The sequence below is a fragment of the Xiphophorus maculatus genome, chromosome 5, assembly GCF_002775205.1.
Source record: "Xiphophorus maculatus strain JP 163 A chromosome 5, X_maculatus-5.0-male, whole genome shotgun sequence".
Lineage (NCBI taxonomy): Eukaryota > Metazoa > Chordata > Actinopteri > Cyprinodontiformes > Poeciliidae > Xiphophorus > Xiphophorus maculatus.
Window position 1 is genome coordinate 6,834,762 of NC_036447.1, and position 25,973 is coordinate 6,860,734.

Sequence of the window (25,973 nt, forward strand, 5' to 3'; positions counted from 1 at the left end):
TAAGTGCTTTAATTGTCCAAATCAAACAATTCTGAACATTGTTCAAGAAGATCTTGTGCTGCAAATTCAGGAATTTATTTCCAGCAGCTTTTCCATGTCAGACATAAGAAGGTAAAGGTGCGCCATCACTGATTGCTGCAAATCAGCATCACTTTAGAGGCGTGCCTGGCCTTTAAGATCTGCGCCCGGTTCTGCTCTCGGAGCCACACGGTTAGAGCGACTGCTTTTCACGTCTGTTCCTAATGCTTTGACATTTACAGAACTTAGCATCGCTCCAGAGTACAGCCGACGCACAGCTGGACAGAACCGCGACAAACGGGAGGAAAAGACTGCCGCTTTAAACGCAGGGGAGAAACTCTGGGCTGGTGTGTTTATTATTATTCTACATGGTTAAAATAAAAATATCTGTTGCTAAATTGGATCTCAATAAACCTCTTAATTATTCTTGCAAATGTTTTTGAAGATGAAGCAATAAAATTTTACATTTTCTGTAAAACAAATTCTGAACCTCCACGAATGACTAACATTTTATTCCAGAACAAAACAATTTCTGTCCTCCTGCGGCTACTTTCTCTCTGACATTCAAGAAACTGGGGCAACAGGCCAAAACGTCACTTATTTCACTTATAATATAGGAAACATGTCTTGTTATAAGTGAAATATGACAGTGAACTACAACCTTTTCATCAATATTAAGGAATTATTGACTTAAACAAGCTCCTATAACTTATCTGTAAGTTAGCTTTGTCTTATAGTGTACTAAGATATTTGCAATAGAAACTAGACAAAATACTTTTTGTGTTTTTGCAGGTTAAAAAGCTACATTATGTAGATTAAACACAAACTGCTGCCTGTTTCTGTTGTGCTAGTAGCGCTAACTGCGCTAATCATTAGCAAAACGTGCTAAACGAAGTTTATAATGCCTTCATCTTACTGTAGAAAAACTTCAGTTTTACTAATTTAAGACAGGTGGTGTAACACTGTCTCCGCTCATGATAAAATAATTAGGGAGCAAGGAACATTTTCAGTTTTACATGCCAGGTTTTGATATTTTGACAGGGTTAACATAAAAACTTACCAAGTATTTTTACTCTACTTTCTAGAGCAAATCTCTTAGTAAAATTGAAATAAGACAGAACTAACTTACAAGTAACTTTTCAACAAGACATATGAGTTTGTTTTAAGTAAATAATTCCTTAATATTAAGGAAAAAGCACTTGGCAGATTATTTACCTCATAATATGAAAAAAATATCCTATTATAAGTGAATTAATATGCCACTAGAACTAGTATCTTTTCATTATTGACTTAAAACAAGTTTCTATATCTCACTGGAAAGTTATTTTTGTTTTATTTCAAGTGTTTAAGACATTAGCATTAGAAAGCAGAGTAATAATACTTGGTAAGATTTTGTGTTTTTGCAGTGTAACGAACTGCATTCTGTAGAACTGCTGTTTCTGTTGTGCTAGTATGCAAATTACTAGCAAAAAAAAAAGTATTTAAACTCTAATTCGTTTAATTCATCTTAATTTTGAAAAATTCCAGTTTTACTCATTTAGAGTAGCTGGTGCGACATCGCTTCTGCTCATAACTAAAACGATTAGGAATTGTTTGTGTCAGGAAGACGAGAAAAAAAATACTTAAATGCAGCTTTTTTATGTCTTTGACCACTAAGATTCACGAAAAAAATCTGGATAGGCGGGTTAAAGCTTGATGAAAAAAGGAGAAGAAAAAGACGTGCCATTAGGAAAGGAGAAAACGGACAGGAAGTGAGGATTTCACAGAGGGAAAGCTTGCAGTGATGAGAAGCAGCCAGCAGCAGTGATGTTCAGTGGACAAAACACACCCACCTGCTTCCAGAGACACGGCAGCCTCAGCTTCATAATTATACATAAAACCCGCCCACACAAAATGTGGTTACCTGATGAGGAGGGAGAGTGTGTGTCGCTCTACATGCATCGTGTGTGTGTGTGTGTGTGTGTGTGTGTGCGTTCTGCTCTCCCACGGCTGTATGTGCTAAAGAGAACACAGCATTATATTCATAAAACCTGGCTTCTGGCATTTGAAGGAATTTATCTTTGTTTGTTTGTAGGAAAACAAAGCAAAAATCACATGCCACGAGGAGCAAGAAGAGTACGAACAATCACGTCGAGAAAAAACTCTCATCTAAAATCCGCTCTGTGTGTTAGGCCCTAAAAATCTGGAACCAAGCCGTACCAAAAGTCCTGATTCTCTTTTTGTGTGTGTGTGTGTGTTTCTAATATACAATCAGCTGATTTTAAGTGGCCAGACCTGAGGTATAAATGACGAGCAAAACCAGAGGAAGCCTCTCTGCAGAGAGGAGCATAGCAGTCATACACACGTCACGTAAAAGAGTTTTTCTTTCAGAGTAGGCCGCCTCGTTGTGCGCCATCCTGGGGCAGAACGGGGGGCCTACTTAGTGAGGTTACAGTAGTTGCTGCTTAACATTGTTCTTTTCTTTTCTCGTGCTTTGAAAGTCTTTGATTCAGGAAAAAAAAAACACACGAAAGGATGAGAGAAACGGGGAAAAAAAAGTCAGAAAACATTCTGATGTACATCAAATCTGTGTAAGGGTTTGGAAAGGTTGTGAAGAAATATGATAACGGAAGATTAACTTGTCCACCTGTCCCCCAAATGTCCCCTCTGGGTCTCTTCAGCTGTGAGACAATAAAAAGTGCAAAAAATATGTCCTGTCAGGTTTCAACCTGCACTAATGTTACATCTAACGACCAATAAAGAACACGTTTCTTTATTCTGTGGGAGCAGGGTGGGTCCTGCCTCCACAGTGAAACCAAATTAACAGCATATTAAAAACAAAAAACAAAAAACAGCAAGCTTTGTGTTGGGGTGGCGCATATTGGTCAGTCAGATATTTGAAGCATCTCCCTCCTCCTGTCACGAGAGGAGGGCAGAAAACAAACAAAAGAAAAGAAGAAAAGAAACAGTGGAGGACGCTGTATTTCCCAGAGTATCGGTTGTCGCCGTGCTCAGCACCCAGGCAGAGGATTCAGTACGAGGCACCAGGAGGAGGAGGAGCGTGAGGAGAGTGAGGTACAGCGCTCGGCTCACAGACAGGCGGCAAATTAAACAGAAAAGCCCAAAACGTTTCACCCTGCGGGAGGCAGGCGCCTGGGGATCGACCCGAAACAGGAAGAGAAAACAGAGAGGGGAGGTTCTGCTGGTCCCTGGATCTGTTTAGATGATTTCTGGAGGAGATTTAAAAAATAAAGAGGAAACCTCTTTATTTAAGACCGGCAGGAACGGTCCGAAACTTTACAGCAAAAACACTAAATATTGTCTTTCATCGAGCTTCCAGGACACAATAAGCAATAAATCAATTAAATTTGCATTATTTATTGTTTGTGTTTTTCCTTTCTGTCTACCAAAAACTGGACGACAAAAATCTTCATTATTATTGTTTTGGTCTCAACTAGCGCTCATTTTTGGAAGGATAATTTTGTTTACAGAGACTTCACAATTCATTTTATTTGTTGTTTTGTTTGGATATTTAAAATGTCGCCCAGTTCTAGGGTTAAATTGTCATTAATTTAAAGTTTATTGATCTTTCAGAATATATTTTTGCACTATCATGTCACTGTAGTTACACTACTTGAAAATTGACTCAAAATAATATTATCGTTATCGCAATAACTACTGGAACAATTTATCGTCCAGCAAAACTTGTTTCCAGTACAAATAGCTTGAAATAATAGAAAATAGAAATAGGATGGTGTTTTAAGTCAATAATTCTTTAACATCTATAAAACGTAATGGCTGCACTGGCAGATTATTTCATTTTTATTATGGGGAAAATGTATTGTTACAGAATTAAAATGCCAGGAAAACAATTTTTTTAAATGAATATTAAGGTATTGTTGACTTAAAATAAGCTTCTATTTCTTCCTGAAACTTTACTTGTTTTTGCACCAGAAATAAGAGCAAAAACACTTGGTAAGATTTAATTTTGTTTTGCAGTGCACCAATTTTAACAGCATCGACTTAACATAGCCAATTTTAGTTAATTCTAATTTCTCTTTAAGAACTATAAAGAAAAAAATAAATAATAGATTTATTAATTAGAATTTTTCAGTAAGTTGCAACTGCAACTCTTACTGAAATATTAGTTATAAAAATATGTTTTTCTCTATAAAAGCCTGAGGTTATGAGGCTTTCTCTGCCTCTTTCTCTACATCAGAAAAAATCTACAAGTACAGTAGAAATCCTTTCTCCTACTGCGTCGTTTTAAACACCTTACTGACTTTATTAACTCTCCTTCCCTCAGTAACAACATCCACACCGAAGAGTGTGGTTGTGACTTCGAAACAAGGATTTTTTGATTTTCTTCCTGCGTCTTTAGTCAGTTATTAAAACAGTTTAAAGAGCATTTTTATTTAAAAAAATGTGTTGTTGTGTTACAGTGGATGAGTTTAAAACCAGGAAAAGACGAGAAAAAAGTCTTATTTTTTCTCTGCCTCTTTTGCTGATGCTAGGAGAAACCTCCCGAGGGTGAAACGGCTTTGAAGGCACGGTTTCCTGCCACGTGTTTAATGTGTCATCCGTCCGTTAAACAAAGTGTAGGTAGTTCAGGTTGTGCCGTTTGCTGACTGACAAATATGGCGGCCCAAGCTGTGAGCAGAACCTGAGACAGTTACAGTACCAAGGCTACAAGTGGAGTATTTATACTGCAGATGAAACCAGCATAAAAAAATTTTTAATAAAAAATCACAACAGTCTGTTAAAAAATGAGGTTTTCACTACTTTGCATGAAAATAAGAATGCAAGGTCTCTTTTGTTAAACATTATGTGCTGAGTCTTATTTTAAAGGGGGTATTTTGTTTTTTTGGACAGGTGGATATGTTAACCATATACACTCAAAAAAAAAAGAAAATCAGGAAATAAATATATACCTGAAATGGCATGCACCTCAGTAGAAACGATCCGGCTGAACAGACCAAAAGGAAACGACTAGTTTGTACAAAACTACAGAATAAAGCACAAAAATAACCGTAAACGCCTGAAAAGAGAATATTTTTTTGTGGATCGTTGTAAATTGTTGACACTTTTTGCCCCTCAGGGGAATTCGCTCTAAGTGCTGGTTGAATTTGTCTGCATTTAATGCCAATTATGATGATTCTTCACATCTTTTTTTATGCTTTACATGCATTACATGAAAGTGGCAAGCAGTTTTTTTTTGTTTTTTTTTTTAATAAAGGAAGGAGTCCAACACTAATCTTGTTTTTTTAAAACTAACCTTTGATCGCGTTTTCATCATCGCTGGACGCGACATTTTAGACACTTTCAACGCTTCGCATTGCTAAGTGTTGGGTGCATTTTATGCAGGACGACCCCACGGATCTTTGTTTCACTTTTTTAACAACAAATCCCACTGTGGAAATCCAATAACCACAAAATTAGGGGGTCCAAGATTGTAGATCAGGCCAATTTCTATTAGATTGTGACCAATTACCAACAATAACGTTTAACACAAAACTCAGCCAAACAAAAAAAAAAAAAGAGAAAGCAACGGTGCATGCCATTTTAAAATCAAATAAATAACAACAAACATTTCCAAAAGGAGTGAATCATCATTTCATCTGAGAAGAGTTAAAGTCTCAGACTGGGTGAACAGTAGGCAGTGTCGAGAGCAAAGAGCAACATTTCAATCAGAGGAGGGAAATCAATGAGACGCTACACAAAAACAAACTTATTCCAGGTCTTTTTCCTTCTCCTCTTTCAGCCAGAAAGAACCGCAGCAGAAAGAAAGACAAAGAGTTGTTTGGGTTCGGGCTGCAACTTTCTGAAGTTCGTCACACACTAAAGCTTTTTCATCCCTCTCTGCTCCGTCTGCCGTGAAGAAAAGCTACACTACATGCATAACCTCAAACTTGTTTTACTCTCTCTTGGAAAAAAGTGCTATTTTAGTTCAATACGTTCAAATCACAAACCCATCGTTAAGCGTTTCCTGATCCCCTCCTGTGTTTCAGTAGCAGGTCTGTTCTGTAATGGCACCGCCATCCTAATCGAAAGTATTAGCGAGAGGCTCGTCTTGTCCTCCTCTCTGTCTACTATAGGTCCAACAAGAAATCACCGTATTGGTAACCCACGTCTTCCGTCTCAGTTACCCTGAGTTAAAAATGAGCGGAGAAAACAAAAACACCCAGAATCATGGATTGGCTTTTACATAATCGGTCACAATAACTTAAAATATATTAAAATTTGCCTCTCCCCACCTAACAGCTAATCCTGCCCACTGCATATTACCCCAAAACCAAACCACCCCTCCATAAATGCACATTGTTTCATACATAACTGCCTTTTAAACTGTCTTTGACGTTTGAGCAGGGGAGGAATTTGTTTAAAAACTTCTCAACTAAGCTGCTTTTGCTTAGTCTGATTAGTAAAGAAAAAGAAAAACACATCAGCAGTAAGTTGTTATTAGCTAAGTTCAAAAGATTCAGCCTGGGCCCGCTAAAAGCCTTCGTAGGAGTCGAGACGATGAACTGGATAGCAGCACAGTTTCACATTCTGATCCCAAAAGGCCGCCGCCGTCGTCCAGAAACCGTTCCATGAGGGTGTCGAGCTCACTTTGGTCACCGTTTTTTTGTGGGTTTTTTTTGGAGGGCAACCTGAAGGTGGCTCCACCTTTTCCAGGATCAGCAGACTGAAGGAGGTCCATGAGGTAGCATCCCGCCCTAAAAACGGCTGATCCATAATCAGAGTATCCTTCAAGTTGTCCCTTGGCGTGAAAATGAAACCAAAACGGAAAAAAAAAAAAAAAGACGAGGGTGAATTCAGAGCGTCCCGCTTCTGAATATGAATCAGCATTCGAAGGCGATGTGCACCTCTGACCCGTTGCAAGGTTGCGACTGGGCTTCAGAGACAGACCATAATAAGTGCATGATGCATGGGCAACAATGCCGAGGTAACGTGGTCTGTGAGCGCCAGACCCAAAGTGTAGTGCAAAAGAAAGCAAACCAAACGAAAAGAAAAGAGAGAAGAAAAGGAGTTGATTACAGAAGTCAGTAGTGTCCACGAAACTCACAAACATGCATCCCTGAATGACTTTTGTGTGTCTTCTCTTGCTCACAAGAGGACGGGTTAATCTTGCTTTCGTCTGCACAGAGATTATATTCTTAAGGAGGAAAGAAAAGAGTTTTGCAGTTAAAGCATCATGGCTACCTGGCAAGAGGAGAATGGGTTTGATTCCGAACCCGTGTGAGGAAACGATGGGATGATTCAACCCTACAGTCGGCTTCAAACGTAAGAAACAGTTCACTTACCAATTTCAGAAAATTCTCTATGAGAGAGGGGAGTGGCAACGGGTCCAATTGGTCGGATTTTGTTTGTAAATTTTGAACATTCATTTGTTTTCCCCAGAGTAGAATTCATCCAAAGCCCAAACTCCATTTATAAGCAGCAACAGATCCGTGTGTAGAGTTCAGTAAAGGAGAGGATGGGGTTTTTGGGGCTGGGGATTATCAGCATGCTTAAAGAATTTCCATTAATTGTCTTTTATTTAACTATTGTTCTTCGTTGCATTTGTTCAGCTTTGGATATAAAAGCTAAACAAATGCTCGCTCTGCGCCTCGCAGGCGGTTAAAAAGTGTCCGATTAGATGTTTCTCTGCAGTTTTTTAGGAATCCTCCTCATTCCATCCCTCCGTTTGTGCTCACCCAGATACTGCAAAGCAAATTGGCACAAAGAAAGCCCCATCCGTGTTTGAAGTGACGTACGTCGTGTGGGTTGTTTAGTCGATTGGTTTGGAATCGTCGTCCGCCTTCTCCTTTGCATTTTCCTTCAGCTCGGCAGCGGCTAGCGCCAGCCCGTCGTCTCGAGGGGTCGTGGCGGCTGAGTTCTCTGGCTCCGCCGGGAAATCCGGGCCTCCTGCTTCCATCTTCATCATCAGCTTCAGCTTCTTCTTTGGGGGGTTCTTCAGGGTTCCCATGCGCTCCTTCACCTTGTACTCCAGGGTGCTGTGCGGGATGCCGTACATGTTCTGTGCCTTGGACACGCTCATCTTCCCGCTCATCACCACGGCTATGGCTTCCTCCAGGATCTCGCTGTTGTACTGGCGGTAGCGGCCCCTCTTCTTCCTCGGCTGCTTGGAGCTCGGGTCCACTTCCACGTCGGAGATGGAGTACGCCGGGCCGGAGGTGGAACTGTCTATGTCGGCGTTCCAATACTCCGCCGCCCCGTCCAGCAGGCTTCCCAGGCTTCCGCCGCGCCGGTTCTGTTTGGGCAAGATGGCTCTCAGCTTCCGGCTCAGACTGTTGTCGCCATGACCTCCCGACCCGACGCCCATGGCGCCGTAGCCGTACAGCTCGGAGGCGTGGGAGTCCCAGGACAGATCCATGCCCCGCACTTGTGGGATCTTCAGGTCGACGGGCGGCGAATGGCCCTGCTCTCGCTTCCCGTCGTTGTGGTGGTGCTGAGCCTTCGAGGCTTGATTGTGGCTGTGATGGTGGAGGGAACTCTTGTACGAGAAGGCTCCATGGTGGTTGTGGTGATTTTCCAGGAATGTAGGCAGGTCTTTGGGGTCGCTTAGAGCCCCACCGGCCTGCTTTAGCTTCATCAGGCTTTCGAGGTGGGCCTTGCTTTCCCAGAGAGAAGAGGAGCCCTTTTGGCTGAGTAAGGAGTGGGACTGCCCGTGATTAAGCAAGCCGGCCGACTCTAGATTGGCCAGAGAGAGAGCGGCGGGCTGGCTCAGGAGGCGGTGCTTCTGGCTGAGGAGCTCCTCCTTGATGCGCAGCGAGCGGGCCAGCGGCGGCTTGAAGGAGTTGGAGTTGGCGTAGCTCTCCCTCAGTCCGTCCTGCAGACTTTTCTGCAGCAGGCCGTCCTCTTCCTCCACTTCTGACAGGGTACGCTCCGCCTTCAGCAAATGTCTGGATGGAGAACAAGAACATTTCAGAACATGGCGAGACTTCTCAAACCTACGGTACAAATTTGTGTTTTTAATGTTTTTTAAATTGTTCACCATGTTTTTATATCAAACAGATAATCTGTGAAAAGATCGACCTCCTCCACCTTTTCCCTCAGCTACTACTGCTGGTTAATGAACATTATTTTCTCGATACATAAATAAAAAACCCTAAAGCTGACAGTATTATCAGACATGTTATTTTTGCTATTTTCACCACTGTAATTTATCACTAAATTTGAAAATATGATTAGTTTTACACTGTTTTTGTTTTAACTAAGAAGATAATTTCAAATGGAAACGTTTTTAAATAATATTTCTGTTTATTTATAAGTAAAATGCTTATAAATAGGAAGAGATAATAATTGTTTATTTATTGCATTACTGTCATTATATTTGTACTTCATGATGTTCAATAAATAATGAAATACAGATTGTATAGTTTACATTCAAGTTCATAAAAACCACTCTCTTATGGATTAACCACATGTATGCTGGTTTCAAGAAATTTAATGTCAAGTGACATTTTCTTAATTTAAGTATATTTTTCTTAAAATAAGTTCATATATGTTATTTGTATAAGTAAAAAAGGACTTATTACAAGCAAAAATACACTAGTTTTAAGACATTTGTGGGCTCATTTTGGTTAGATTATTTTACTTGTTTGGGAAAATATTGACAAGCCAAATTTTCTTATTCTGTTGGCAGATAATTGTTCTTATCTTTAGTAATATATACCCTGTTTTTGAAAGGTGAATTTTTGCAGCGTATGACTGCATTGATATTCTTATATCACTACTAGAAAACTCACTGATCTGCAAGCATCCTGCACTTCGGATTTGCATATGTCTGAAACCCGTTCAGATGTCAAGTACCTTTACTGGACCTATAGCAGTCAATGCTCCTTCTGCTAAGTAACTATAGCAACAGTTGAAAAGCTCTTTAAAAGTACTCCCATAGGTTCATAATCACAGGAAAGAGCATGGACGGCATATGAGGGATGGGACTTCAGGGACCTCTCTACTGGAGACGTATTATACAGAAGTACAATGTCAGCGCCTGCTGTGCGGTTCTGGGAGTCCGCAGCAGGGGATTTAACTCGGCTCATCGCTGTGGTCCGACTCAAGCTGGTTCAAAACAATACAGGGTTAATAGGAGCCTTTTGGAGCCTCATTCAACCAGGCATCTGGTGGTGAATTAGACAGTAATCATTGATTTACAGGCTCAGTTTCAAAAGGATATTTCAGGACTTCTTAACCTTTAACCTTCTGTTATAATCAGGTCTTAGAACATGCATTATTTGGAGTCTAATGGTGCGTTCACACCAAAAGCGCTTCAAGTTCGACACGTGCACTTTGAATGCAGAGCCTGACATTTTGCCCTACACTAGCGTTTCACGAGTCTGGTTGACGTTCAAAGTCTATGTGGAGGCGCGTTGAGGGTGAGTTGGAACCATCAGCTCTAGCTGTTGTTTTCTGTTGGGCGTTCTTGATGCTTCTAACGCTCAAAACGCTCATAACAGTTCATATCTTTTTGAACTGTTAGGAGCCGCCGCAACGGTCCTCGACGCGCCTCCACATAGACTTTGAACGTAAACGTACCTGATGCTCAAAACGCATTTGGTGTGAACGCTCCAGATTTGAGCAAAATGTAGATTAGCTGTTCCTTGAGGATCAAACTTCTACTTTCTTAAAACTGCATTTCCATCGAATATGCGCACAAACCTTTGTCGTCGTTCCGCTAATTTTGAAACTGCAATGTTTCCATTAAATCAGAAGCTCAAATCACATGTGAATAAGTTTGTTCAGGCGATAAGTTGTTAAAAAACTCGCTGCGCCGTCATTCTCCAACCACTTCCTGTTGTTTTCTTCAGCAGTAGTAGACATTGATCATATGAGAATCAGAATCCCTTTAATTTACAGCAAAATTAAAATAAATAGCAACTCTCAAAGGCAAGTTAAATAATTTAATAGTAAAATAAACTATATTTCAATAAATATAAAAAAATATATCAGAAACACCTGGGATGTTAAGGAAAAATGAATAGATAAGTAATAATGACTCGTGATGCGGAAAATATTATCTTAATATAAATTTATTGTTATTATTCCTACTACAGCTACTGTTGCTAATACGTTTATCTACAGGAATATTCCAGGAACATTATTTAATGTACTGCATTAACAAAGAACCTGAGTAAAATGAAGGAATATTAATATGATACTGATAAACAGAAAGATATCGTAATTGTTTATAACTTATTGCATTACTGCCAATTTATTTGTACTTTATATGGTTCAACAAACAGTTAAATAAGGATAATAAACTTTTTATTTAAAAGAAAGCAGAATGAAATGTACAAAAATAGCAACTGTTGAAGGCAAGTTAAGTAATTTAATAAAATAATAAGTAAGTATATCTCAATAAATATAAAATATATTAGAAACACACAGAAACAACTGGAATGCCAAGGAAAAATACATAAATAATAACAATGACTTGTGATGTGAAAAATGTTTCCGTTGCAGTTTGTGAAGTACAGAAATGTTGATACAGCAGAAAAACATTTGATTGAGTTTCCATTAAGCAAATTTGTAATTCTAATCTTAAGTTGGATGGAAACACACCCAGCTTCAGCCTCCTAATCTGATTTACACTCAATGGAGACGCCAGAAGATACAATAACTACCAAATTAAAGCCCCCAGTCCTGTCCCCTTAAATGTTTTGCTTCTTTATCATTTATAATTCCCAGGTGAACTGTAGTGTTAACCAAACATTAGATTTCCATTGTATCTGTAGTTGTTGCTGGAGTAATGTTTAAAATTGCTTTGTTAGATTAATGAAAGGTCAAATTAAACGGCAGCACCGTGCCACAGTGTTGTGTGTCTCTGGTAGATGAACTGGGTCGGGGCGTTCCTACAGGTTCTGCTTCCTGCTCTGGTTAATATTACATGATCCGATCGTTCCTCACTGGGAGGAAGAGCTCTGAGCCTCTGGGCCTCGGCGTCTCTCAGGGACCGGGTTCTGGCTTCACCTTTACCGTAGAAAAACTTCTCAAAGGTTTACACTGGGTCACGGCTTTGGGTCACAGCGTTTGGCAAATTAACCCGTCTGCTCCAACTTACATTGTGTACAGTTCCACCTAAATTATAGCATTTGAATTTATTTTCATCATTGTAGTCAAAGATTTCCATGAATTAAAGAGATAAATAGTCATAAAAATACTCAAATGTCATTTAATCTAGGGCTGCAACTATTATGTTAGTTATCTATTAACCTATCAATTATTCTGATGATTAATCGATTAATCAGACAAGAAAATTGCCACAATCTACAGATATTTAATTAAAGTTTTTTATAAACAAACATTTTATTACCTATCATGCAATAACATAGCATTCCTTTGGAGTACACTTAATTATTTCTAGCTGAGGATGAATCAACAGTAGAAAAAATACTTACATCCAGAAAATAAAAAACAGAAAAGCTCAGCCTTTTCTGCTTCACTTATCAATAAAGTGTAGAGCTGATCTGTTGGTTATTTTTTGGACTACCAATGAATAATTTGACAGCAAAATGTGTTTAATAGGAGATTATTTTTTACAGAATTTGAACTGGGTGAATTTAAAACTGGCTCTTCAGTTTTGGGTTAAACATATTTAAAGTCAAAGTTGTATTTTTGAAATCGTAAAACCAAAACCTCAATATTTTGTACAATTCTTTTTTAATCACTGCTCTAAGTATGTTGCTCTTTCAGTAAATGGCCGTTTTTTGAGTCTGTATACTTCAGTTTAACAATTGATCGATTACTGAGTTAGTTACAATTAATCTGATTAATCGTTTTAGCTCTAATGCAATATTTGATTAAATTTTATTGCTGATTTATTAAGTCTTTCCATTGCAACTTATTGCTGTTCGTTTGGGTTCTGATCCCCATCTGGACCAGCTGTTTACTATTTATGCAGTTTATTTATTTATACAAAGACAATGTACAACATTTCATTGACCTTTTGAAAGGAGAGATGCATGATACCAGAATAGATTAAAAAAAAATTATAAATAAAGCTAATTTCCACCTGCGACTGCTGGACAGGTTGATGTAATCCTGTAAGATTTATGAGATTATAAATAGGTGAAAAGCAAGTTCAGTAATCAATTACATGCATGTTTGATAAGCCGTTTTTCGGATCTCTCACTGACTGTTGATGTAAGATGAAATAGTGTATTTTTTTTACCCAAACTGAACCTCGCTGCACATGCTGTTGGATGCACACAATCCTCCATTATAGCCCATTTTTGAAAGCACTTAATAAACCGAACAAAAATTAAAACTTCTTCAAAAACACTTAGTAGACAAGACCGTCTGTGACTAAGATCTTGGTTTAAATTTGGTGCACTGATTACTCTGGTTCATTAATCAAATGACATTAATAGTGCGGTTACTAAAACTCCTTTTTTGTCTGGTACCGCTCTCTCGACAGAACTGCCTACGTACTGAAGTAACTGTCTGGGACCCTTGTTAATTAAAAGGTCAAGATGAAATCTTAGTCCAGAATCTGTTTAAGTATTTACTTCTGGATCAAAGGAGGCTTGCCGACATCATAAGAGCAAGCTTTCCTATACGCATACGCGCTCGCAATCGACCCTTTTCCTGATCCATATTTGACCTAAAGATCAAAAGTATTTCTGAAAATGGCAGCTGCAATTAGTGTCGATTGTTTATTCCCTCTTGATGCAAAAAAGCGAGTATGGCGGCCAACGTGTCTCCAACATGGCTTTAAGGCAGAGCGTGTGCATCAATAAATTAACGGGAAGCAACGCAGGAAATCGTCAATAAAGGCAGAGGCACTGATTGCTTTTCGGAAAAGAGGAAGGTGTGATTTGTCAATCCGTACAGCTGTTGAACTCCAACTGTGGGGCGAGGGTTAGGTGTGGGTGGGCTCTGAATTATAATTACCTCTGCATAAATACATCTGCTGTTGCCATCTAAACATCACTTCTGCACTGATCAGCAGCAAATTAACTCGGAGGTATGATATCAGAAGGAAAGGTTGCCGAGATGAATTCCTGTGTTCTTAGAGCACAGCTTTTAAAGGGGGACTTCTTATGCAAAATTCACATTTTGCTCGTTTTTCTACTTTTATTTGGGTTTCTACTGTTTCTAAAAACAGTCCAAGCGCTTAAAAACAAAGCAAAAAAAAGGAAAACACCCAGCTAGCTTGTGGCAATAAGTTAATAGTTTTTGGTGTCTGGAAAATGAGCCGCTTCAAAAACCTCTGGAATGTAACGTCGAAAGTCAGCAGGCACTGCCCGTTACCTAGCAACCCCAGCAAACCCCAGCCTGTTACCTAGCAACCAAAGCAGAGCTGGTTTTACTGCTGTATGGCTGCTGGAAAAGACAAGCGTTTTGTTGTTGCCTTTTCATTTAGGAACTACTTGCTGCATTCTTGTTGGTTGTGCAGGAGGCTTTACTTATGCTTTTCAAAGATGTACAGCTGTATAATTGCACATCTTTTTGAAGTTTTTATGTGTGAGTGTAAAAGTTGACTTTGTTAGCGTGGCCAGCAGCAGCTTATTTGGATTTAAAGTGACAAGAGGCCCTAAAACAGCTCAAAATAGGCAGAACTGATAATCTAAGAATGATTTTGTGCAAAAAATGCGATGAACATGTTTTGAATTTCCCATAAACCCATCCTAACCTGTTCACAGAAGCATAGTGGGTCACCTTTATCAAAAGGAGAGAAGATCAGAACGATTTAGCTCAAAGTAGAACTTTAAATGACAGGTTCAGATCCTGACAACATTAAAGCTGCTGCTGATCGCTCATCAGCGGCTCTCTCAGGCTATGAAATCACAGAGTTTGTTGAAGGGAAACAAGTCGCCTGACGGCAGCTTGACAAATGGATACAGATCTGAATCTGATTCAAGCATGACATCATCACCTCATCCCAAATACCAACACTGGCTTCGGTGATAAACCAGAGTAATGATCCGTCTCCAACACCTGGAGCCGTGGTTGCTGTCTGAAGAGCCGACAACTCATCTGAGGTCAGCTGGCTCTTTAATCTTTCATTTTGTGTAGTCTAATCATGATTGATTACCTTTGTCATCCACACTGCCACTGTCTGACTCTACTTTGTGTGTTGACACAGAGTCTGCACTGAGAGGTGGCCAAAAATAACTTAACTCTCTATTTAAAATAGAATACATCCTATAATAATGATGATAGGACAATATCTTACCATTGTATGCAGTTTTTACCAGGAAGTTACTTTTGCATCTATCCTAATATTTCCACTCTTATGGAAAACTTAATTTTGCATTTAATTTAATGCAGGTAAAGGATGTAAAACATCAAAGACACGAGCCAAACTTGTTTTGTCCATAAATTTAAAAACCTTATGTCTTACTGGTGAAAAAACCAGGTAAGAAAATATCTGTCCCAAAATCCCAGGTGGTAAATTTTTTTGCAGCACTGCAGCTAAAAAGCTAAAAGTTGCCCTCAGGAACACAGTTCCAGTTAAAGTCCCAGTAGAGTAGGGCAAAAAGCTGCTCGCTAACAACGACTAGCTTTAGTTTCAGCTGCTAAGTTGTCAAAGCGCTAAATCTTATTTGTACACCTGATATATAAAAGAAAAAGGGACCCAGTGCTATGCTACTAATTGCTAACACCATGGCAACTAGATAACAAGGTCAAAAAAAGTTTTAAGAAAAAAAATAGCGAGGAAGAAGGAAATAGTTCAGTTATGCTAGTTTGACTCTGACAAACTTAACATGTAGACGTGATGTGGAATTTGGTGTGTTTTGGTGGAGTTACACAATGAGTTACACTGTTCTTTCCCAGAAGAAGGGTTGCAAAATGGGCCCAAAAACAGTAACTAAACACTCAACTTGAAAAGTAAAGCAGTAATTTAAAAACCTTTTCAGTTTAATTTATGTTACAGCTATGTAAACTGGTGATTTTTTTTGTAAAACATTTTAAGTCTCTGGCCAATCTTACCCTTTGTCCCCAGCTGCAAGAGTGAAGCCTTGTAAAGTTGTAGGGCTTCCTCTGCTGTTATTCTTCTTTGTGGAGAGGTCCAAGACACCATCTGAGGATGAAATCAAAAGAGCAAAAAAAATAAGATTAAAATCTAATAAGATAGCCAGAAAAACACTGAGGATTACCCTCCAAACAGCAAGATTTCAGCTGGATCCAAGAACAATTTGTAAAAAGGTCCTTAGGCTTGAGACTGAACCCCACAGTGATCTTGATGAGCTCATCAGTGTGTAATTAAATAAATGGTTGGTTATCAGTGTGTGTGCGAATAAGACGGTGAGATTAAGAGGTAGTTGGTTTTCTTTGGATCACCAAGGAGCTAATTGGACCAACTCTGCTGCAAAACCAAAGGAAATCTAGAAAAAAATGCAGCGTAAGGTTATTTCCTTAGCACATTTCATCAATAAGACAATATGAAGTGTTTTACCAGATAAAAAAAAAACACAACACATCATGTTCTACTTTTCCTCTTAAACTTTATCACTAATACCTTGGTATCTTAACCCAATCATTTTCACAGGGGTGACTGAAATAGACTTAAAGTTTTATCACAGTATTTTGTGGTATTATTGTGATAAAGACAAAAATGACAAAATTGATTATTTATAACTTCTTCTTAACACAAATAATACTGCTCTTGAAAAATATTCCCATTTGTAATTGGCTTCTTTAGGACACCAGTTAGATAAAGAAGTGTGATTTGTATCACTAAACTTCATTTAATAATATTTTAAAGTTATTGGTATTTGTTGATGCTTTCATTAAAAAAAACTGTGTAGAAAATAGTCAAACTAACAATCCCAATTGTTAGTTGGTTTTGGGAGGTTTTAAACATCATTAACTGGAATTTATCATGACAGCATTTAATCAAACTTCTTATTAGAAGATGCTTATCAAGGTAAATGAGTCTCTGCTCCAGTGCACTTGGTATTAATGGTTGCTGCATCTTCAGTGTGCTATGAAGTGCTGCAGAAGCCTTTTAATGACCCATTTATTTAAGTAAGGGGTGTAGCTTTAGGGAAATCTGCTTTAGGAAAACTCAAGAGTTAAGGTGAGGGTTTACATTCTCTTAACATTTAAGAGAATGTTAGCACGAATAAATGCTGTTTTATTAATGCTAAATGTGAAAATTACTCATATAATCTACTAAAGGGAGGTCAGCTCTACCCTGGCAGAGCTAATCTTTGTCCAGACAGATAACATGTCCAGCTATCCCACCTCCTCCTCAATAACATAGAAAGCAAATATTACATGTCAGCTTAGTTGTCTGTTTAGACAATAAATCAATAACAATATATACTGCAACAGAAACGTGATCAATATCTGATAGAATATTCAATGTACAATGCATAGAATATTGACTGAACTCCGATCCAGAACCGCACAGCATTCTGGGAAATGTAGGCAGAGGGGAAAGCAAGGTTGGTGGAACTAACTAACTCACGCATTCTTTGGTTGCCTAGCAACAACCAGCTGAGTAACTCATGGTTGCCTAGCAACAACTTGTTGATTAAGCAGTTTAAGGTTTCGCCACTGTGTCTTATAACTGCTTAAAAATAAAAAATAAACAACGTGGAGCGAAAACTGTGGATGAAACAGCAAAGCAGTTTGGCAGTATTTCAGATATTTAAACAAAACACTAATCAATAATTATCAATATCAACTAATATTAAAAGCTTATATTGTGATGCATCTTTCAACCATTTTGTCCAGCTCTAATTAGTTGTTGTGCCAAGTAAAAAAAATTATTATGAAGTCAATGGCGAAAACAGAAATTAGTTTTACACAAAGAAGTGAATAAAGGAACACAAATAAGACTCAAAATGGCTTATAGTGAGACGACTGAATGAATCAAATAATCAAACATAAATCCAAAGTATTTTCAGTTGGAAACAACCCCCCCTCTGATGTCAGTGTGTGAACAGTTGCTGCTAACACCCCGTCTATTTATTCTGCAGCACCGTTTCCCTTTTCACATTATGCACTCAGCCGGTTTCCCCTTCAAACCCGCTCCACTCCTCCTGATTTTCATCAGCCGTGTTTAAAGCCCTTCTATACAATGTTTTACAGCGCAATCACAATTTGATGTATCTACAGGAAGCAGTTACTATGGCAACCATACCATGTCGCCACAGACGGATATTTAAGAACCTCAGTGCAGAGGTATTTTTCAGGGTTAGTTTCTTTTTAATTTCCATCGCAGTCGTGCTTCGTGTTTTGCGGGAGGCTGTAAATACGTTAGATCGCTCACGCTGTGCACTCCCTGCATTAAGCATCTTTAAAACTGACCTCCACAGTGAGACATCCCTGCTGTCAATTTGTTTGTGCAGCTCATTAGAGAATCTGCATCCAGTTCATTAGCGACTTTAGGAACTGCTTTATCCGTTTGCGCATCGACATATGGAGCTACCTTTCCCTGTTTAAGAAGCTAAAGGGCAGGAAAGAAATACTCCGCTTCACGTCGATTGGCTGTCTGTCACAGCGACGTCTTGAAAATCTCGTTTGTGATGATGCTTTTTCACACACATATGGTTCCCAAACACAGGAAAAAGAGGATGGGGTACAGTTTTTTCCTTTTATCCTACTCTGTTCTCACTACTGTTGGAATTATGGATGTTTGGACTAGATTAGTTTGTTTTTTAGAGACTAAATCTGAAGATGACTAAGTAGGTAAGTCAATTTTGCTTATAAAGCGCTTTTCAAATATATAAAATCACAAAGCGCTGTACAATAGAAATCAACCTTAAACCATACAAAACATAAAACCAACATAATAAATTAAGAGACAAAAGCCCGGGAAAATAAAAAATGTTTTAGTTGCTTTTTAAAGCTTGTTTCTTTTTAAAAAATTAAGAACACTGCCACAGCTAGAGATAAACATTCAGTTTTTATTCCTTAATGTGCCAAAAACATGAAAACCATTACAGTTTACTGGTGGCACACAAGGACAAATAACAACTTTAGAGGCAGACACTAAAAACAAGGGCTTGGAAATATTTGGAAAGCAGGGATGGGTTCTTGAATGAGTCTAATCCGTGAAAAGCTGCTGACCTTTTGACCCCTGTGACCTAGACAACCCCATATGGACACAGGGTATGGACTACCTCACTAATCTGCCCCAGCAACATTAGGTAATACCAAACAAGAAATCAGAGTGGTCTCCTTAGGGGCACAAACATTAATCTGACCGTGTGTGTCAGCGTGTGTGGGCGTGTGTGTGTGATCAACATGCATTTAATGCTGCGAGTTGCAGCGTTGTTACAGCGACAGTTGGGGGAATAAACTTTGTTCCAGCGAGTTAATGCAGCCCCACATGGCACTGTCATGCACATCTGTAAACTGACGTCATAATCCCATCAAGATTTGTCTAGTTTTTATATAATGTCGAACATCTATAGAGATTGTTAAAATATCCAATCCAGTTTTGCAGTTCAAAGGGCAACCATGACACAATAATGTCTTCATAGGAGCTGTGGAGCGCGCACACATCCAGAAACATCCAAAAGCACGAACAAGATGAATATGCCATAAGTTAGAAAGGTGATTGGATTTTTCTGTTAATGATTCTGATTATTTGGCGCAAAAAAGTCACTTTCCTAAAATAATGGCCCAAATCATTTTCAGCCAAAAGTGATTCATTTTTTTGGCAAAAAAGTCACAGCCTTTTTATTGCCAAAAGATAATTTAGGAGAAAAAAAATCATGTTTTGCAAAACTGACAAAGGCCATTATTTTAGGAAGGTGACGTTATGTTTCTTTATGTCAGGAAAGACTAACAGAGCTCAATTATACTAAATATTTTTAGTCTAGTTTGTAGCGCTAATATCTCAGAACACCTAAAGACAACTAACTTACAGGTAACTTTTCGGCAAGATATAGGAGCTTGTTTTTAGTAAATAATTCCTTAATATTGATGAAAATGTTCTAGTTCCATTGACAAATTATTTCATTCATAAAACAAAATCCCCATGTTACAAGTGAAATAACCTGCCAATGGAGCTATAGGGCTTTATGTCTCCCGTCAACTCATAAATGGAACCATCAAGATAACGGTGTGCTTAAACAATATCTTATCAACCAATTCAAAGCAGTTTTTCTCTGTTTACTGCATCAATTAGTCCCTCCAGTTTCTTGTGAATTATTGTTGAAATTCAGGCAAAAATCAACAAATCCCTGCAATTTTTCATGCTAATGCATAATTGTGAGTTTATTGCAGACTTTTCACCAAAAATGGTGAAAAACATTGGATCTAATTGACGGTTTTTTATTGCAAAAAAATTGACAAAAACAACTGCGAAATCTTGAAGGGACTGAAAAGATGTTCAATATTATTTATTGACCTTCATGTTTCAACAAGATCTAGAGAAACTCATCCATGCATTTATCTTCAGTCGTATTGATTATTGCAACAGCGTCTTCACAGGTCTGTCCAACAAATCAATCAAACAGCTGCAGCTGATCCAGAATGCTGCTGCTCGCGTTCTCACTAAAACCAGGAAGATAGAGAACATCACACCAGTTTTAAGGTCCCTCCACTGGCTCCCTGTAGCTCAAAGAATAGATTTTAAAATACTGTTGTTAGTTTATAAATCACTGAACGGCTTAGCACCACAATACATTAAAGATCTGCTGTTGTTGTACCAGCCTTCCAGACCTCTCAGATCTTCTGCTTCTGGTTCTGCTCTGCATCCGCAGAACCAGAACCAAACATGGAGACGCAACATTCAGCTTCTATGCACCACAAATCTGGAACAAACTTCCAGAAAACTGTAAAACAGCCGAAACACTGAGTTCCTTTAAATCTCGACTAAAACCCACCTGTTTAGTCGTAATTGATACGTAATTGATTACGTATTTGAAACGTAATCAATTACGAATTTCATGATAGCACTGGACTTAATGTAATGTTTTGATTGTTGATTCTATGTTGCATGACTTTGTGTTTTTGTGTTTGTTATAATGTAAAGCACTTTGAAATGCCTTGCTGCTGAAATGTGCTATAGAAATAAAATTTAATTGATTGATTGATGGATTTAATTTTAAGAATTTATTTATATTTTAAGAGTTTAACAGGTTTTATCAATACATTCTGGCAGAACCGGCCCTTTAAGAGCATTCATGACCTTGATTTTAGCCCAAAAGAAAAAAGAGTTTGACACCCGTGGTTCAAAGGAACGCAGTGTGAGCACGATTTGGGGATAATCTGAGTCAGAAATCCTCAAAAAGGGAATTTGGATTTGTTTGCGTTTGAGAGAGGGAGAGACATGCAGGAAGAGATGTGCAGCAGATGCCTCCATCTTACTGTAAAGACGAAGGAGGCTTAGTGTAAGCAGATTCTGGAAAGCCTGTATTAAAGTGTATGTAGTAGTCGCAATGTGTCTGAAAGGGAGAGCTGAATGCGATAGTGGTCAAACTTCAGACCCACTGCTGGTTAATAAAACACCTAGAGTTCAAAGTTCAATGTTAACAACATTGAATTGGTGAGAAGAAAAGAATATCAAGCGATTTCTGTAGAGTTTTGGCCGCTGACAGCTTCCGTAACCATACAGCTGTCAGCCATAGCAAAAAACAAAAATCTCTAAAACACCGACGTCTTCCCAAAAAAATAATGCGCAACTTGAAGCTTAGCACAAGCTTCAGGGTCGGCGAGTTTTATGAGACTGGAGAAACATTTTCTGTCTACTTAGTCAGCACGCGGTTGACTGGAGGAAAATAGATACGACAACTACTCAGAAAGCTGCGACTTTTTCTAGATGCAGCTAGTCACGTCTGCTAACGCAAACATTTAACTGAGTCAGTGGAAGTGAGAGTTGTAATTACTTCAATGGAGATGTCTGGCAGACAGAAGAAATGAAAATGAGCAAAAGTTCTGGACATTATAAAAGTGTGCACAAGCTTTTACTTTGTACAGATTTCTTAAGTGATAAATATGTTGATGTTCAGTGAGTATTAGGGCCATGCTAAAAACAAATCAAAAATGAAAAAATAAAATTCCAAGGATAAGGTTGCATGAGAATAAAATCATAATATTACAAGAATAAAGTCAAAATAAAATGAAAAAAAAAGTCAATATTTCGAGAATAAAGTCATATTCGGAACATTATGACTTATTCTCATAATTTTAACTTGTTTTATTTTCTTAACGTGATCCTATTGGTCGTAAACTATAAAGCATTTATAAAAGAGATAGATTTTCTTTTATGTTAAAACTGAGAGTCTCAGTTTTGCACACCGATTAAAATTAAAAAATAAGACAAGGGAGACACATTTTAACACCATGTGGTACCAGTTTGTTCTGCTGAACCAGAGCAGTTTGTGAAACAGCATAGCAGTAAATGTCTGCTGATGTGTTCAGTTCTTTTTTCATTCACACCATAATTACTTTCCTTTTGGGTTAATAAATATGGTCAAAATGAATAAATATGCTGCTGGATACGGAGCTGAAGTTGTAATATTTGGGGTCAGATTCTCAGACTGAGTCAGTTATTGTGATGCTGCTCTCACCCTGCTGGCTGGGCTCCTGATCAGCCGGCGCCTTTCTGACGGTGAGGTCCAGTGGGCCGTCCTGGTCCGCCATCAGAAGCTTGCTGAGGACCGGGTTCTGTGCAGAGGCAGCAGCCGCACCTCCTCCTCCCCCTCCGCTGTTGCCGGCTCCCGTCCCGTTGCTGCTCTGGATGCTGGCGGGGGCTGAGGTGACGGCGGTGGGGCTGAAGCCCGCTCCCGGAGTCGGGGACGGAGAGGAGGAGGCCGACGACGGAGGGGAGCTGGGCGTGGGCCCGGTCGGGGAGGTCGGGGCGGGTGGCAGAGACACCGCTCTCGGCAGGCTTTGGTCCTTCATGGTGCCGTTGGGCAGGGGCAGGTCTTCCTGAGTAGTTTTTGAGGTATATTCGGCAGCGAACTGGTGGATCATTCGCTGCATGATCTCACGAGCCACTAGAGGAATGTGAGGGTCAGAGAAACTTGGGAGGTCTGGAGGAAACGAGAAGAGGAAGAAACAGAGGAGCAGACGTTCAAATCAATCAAAGTTTATTTGTATGTCACATTTCAGCAGCAAGGCAGTTCAAAGAGCTTTATATCATAAAATCACAAAAATCAACAACTGAAATATTAAATTTTCCCCAAGTGCCGTCATTCACACATCGAAATGTTGGTTAGTGTTTCATTGATTCTGGTTCCAAAGCAACTCTAAACAGCTGTTTTTTGGCTGTTTTGCAGTTTTCTGGATGTTTGTTCCAGATGTGTGGTGCATAGAAGCTGAATGCTTCTTCTACATGTTTGGTTCTGGTTCAGCAGAGCAGAAGGGGTGTGTGTGTGAGATGTGTGTGAGGTGTGTGTACGATGTGCTCCATCTTCCTGGTTGTAGTGAGAACAGAACATGTCAGCGTTCCGTCCTCGAGGAATTTGTTCAGTTGTTGACATGTTCGACTGCTTATTTATCCCATTTCATCCCGAAATATAATCCTGATACTATGCTGAAATAATCCAAAAATCATGCTGAAGCGGCTCTTAATCCTGCCTATTGACTGCGCTGGAAGCAGCATGATATCAGAGTGCAGATCAGATTATCGCCTGCACTTTTTCCGATGGGACTCTGTACATTTTCCTTCAGAATCCCTAAATGTTTTTTCTTGTTTTCTGTGCCAAATAAAGAAAGTAAATAAACATAAGTTTATTTGAAGCAAACAATAACAAAATGTTTCAAATCCTGTGTTTGCATGTCTCTGAAATGTTTCAGTTTGTTAAATTAATAAATTAAATGATATGGATAATTTCCAGTCTTAATTTTCTGGATCATTTAGAAATTTATTTCAGAAAAAGTTTTATTTAATTATTTAATTATAAACTCAATTTTCAGCAAAACAGTTTGAAAATCAGATAATTAATTTGCATTGGGTGTTTTATGCACAGCATGCAGAGTTGGGTGATAACTAGATACATTTACTCAATTACATTTATTTCAGCAACTTTTTGGAAAAATATTTACATTTAGGAGTATTTTTTCTGCACTGTACTTCTTACATTTACGTGAGTGAAATTTCTGTTAAAGTTTCATAAGTTTTTTGTTGAAAGTAACGGATTTGGATTTTTTTTTTTTTTTGAATGATTTTGTTATTTTTTGTCACTTATATAAATTATTGTCATTTTGGTCCTTAAAATACCAAAATCTCCACTTAACTTTACATTTTGGTCCGTGTGATGATGTAATTTGTAAATATTACATGAATTATAATTTGATCATCTACTCAGTACTCGAGTAGACCTTTTACCAAACACTTTTTTACTCTTGAGTAATTTCTTGGACGGTTACCTTTTACTTTTACTTAAGTAAAAATATGTTGAAGTATCGCTAATCTTACTAGAGTACGGTTTTTGGATACTCTTTGGATACTAAGTGGGTCAAGATCAAAAATCGGTTAAATGTAACGTTACCCCAAAACAGTAATGATGAAAATGTGCAGATATAATCCAAAACTCAGATGTTCTTTGCTGTACAATTTGTGTAAGTTCATTATCTAGACCAGTTTTTCTCAAACGTTTTCAGGCTGAACACCACTGACCCCACTTAAACACTCAAAGACCACCTAACTAGAAATTGCCCCCACAATAACAAAACGAGATAAATATCAATCTGTGTTTTTTGTTTTCTTTCAGTAGTGATGATTGAAACGAGGAGCTGCCTGCCGTCCTGCTGAGCTGAAACAAAAGCTCGGCCCAATCAGAGTCTGTGGTTCCTTAAAAAGAAAAAAAAAAAAGAGAAAGCTACAGACTTAACTAAGAGACAATAAGTGGAGGTTTCCACGTTAAAACTGGTCCACATAGTCTGGATTAATTCTAGATTAAGTTGGGTTACTTTAATTTAGACATTATGAGCCCTGCAGCAATAAACTACTAAGATTACAATTTCTTATAAAATTCATTGAACCAATTTAAATCCCTTTCTAACTAACAGAATAAGTTCTGGCCTGATATCTGCAGAGCGGAAACAGATATCGGTCCACCTGTAGTCCTAATCAGCCTGGCTTTGCCCACACAGGCAGAACTACCTGTGGAGACACTAAATTTAGACAGAAACATCACATGCATGCAAAGACACTGGCAGCAGTTAGCAGGAGGTCAGGCACATCAACTCTGCTTGGGGTAAGCTCTTCCTGTGGATTGGTTTCTTTTTTCTGCTTGATGAATTAATGTTTCTTTTTATGTTAATGTCGTGGAAATAGAGTCAAATTAAGCCATCACATATGTCAAATCAAAACAAAAAAAGTAATTAACTGAATATTTCTTTTAATTCAGTAGATGTGTTTAGAGGTGAATGCATTCATTAAGTCCCATTTTACCTGCTCCTTTCATAGCTGATTAATTTTCTTATTCTTTTTGTCCCTGATGAACATGCTTTGAGATGGATTAGAATATTTTTCTGATTCAAATATGAATAATTCTTTGATGATACCAACCATGTTGATCAGTTCCATAGAAACCAGTTACAGTATCCAGTCCAATATAGTAATAATAAATAAAAAAAATAAATGCATACGACTATGACAAAACAACAAACCTAAAAACTGAATTTTTTTTTTTTAATAAAATGGACATCAACATATTAAAATATTTTACTTGTCTCCCTTTCAGACGTACTGATCAGGATTTTATTATTATTATTATTATTATTATTATTATTATTAACCATTATTTCACAAGGAAAATCCCATTGAAATTAAAAATGTCTTTTGAAAGACAATCTTGGCTTTTGCTGGATGACAATATTCTTTTAGTTCTAATTAAAGTTCAGATTTTTTTCCCCTAGCAACACAGAAAAACTCACTTGTGTAATTTTGCATGAATTCAACCAATTCAACCAAATTCAACATTGCATTAAAACCATTAAAAAAGTAAAAATAGTGTAAATAGTTTGTAACCCAGGAAATAAAGACATTTTAATTTAACATTAACAGTTCTGTCTGCGAGTAAAGATTTTTAGGATTTGTCATCAAAAAGCTA

The 25,973-nt window shown here is 38.3% G+C and overlaps 1 protein-coding gene across 2 annotated transcripts in view; it reads right to left on the reverse strand.

Moving 5' to 3' along the window:
* Positions 1 to 3,463: 3,463 nt before the first annotated feature.
* The window catches only part of lcor (ligand dependent nuclear receptor corepressor), a 100,993-nt gene continuing 78,483 nt past the window's right edge, over positions 3,464 to 25,973 (reverse strand). For both annotated transcript variants that reach the window (XM_014476143.2, XM_023334596.1), the window contains exons 5-7: positions 22,482 to 22,946; positions 15,940 to 16,030; positions 3,464 to 8,903 (exon numbers count right to left, since the gene is read on the reverse strand). In XM_014476143.2, coding sequence (XP_014331629.1) covers positions 7,769 to 8,903; positions 15,940 to 16,030; positions 22,482 to 22,946 — 1,691 coding nt within the window. In that variant the 3' untranslated portion in view covers positions 3,464 to 7,768. The remainder of the gene's footprint in view (positions 8,904 to 15,939; positions 16,031 to 22,481; positions 22,947 to 25,973) is intronic.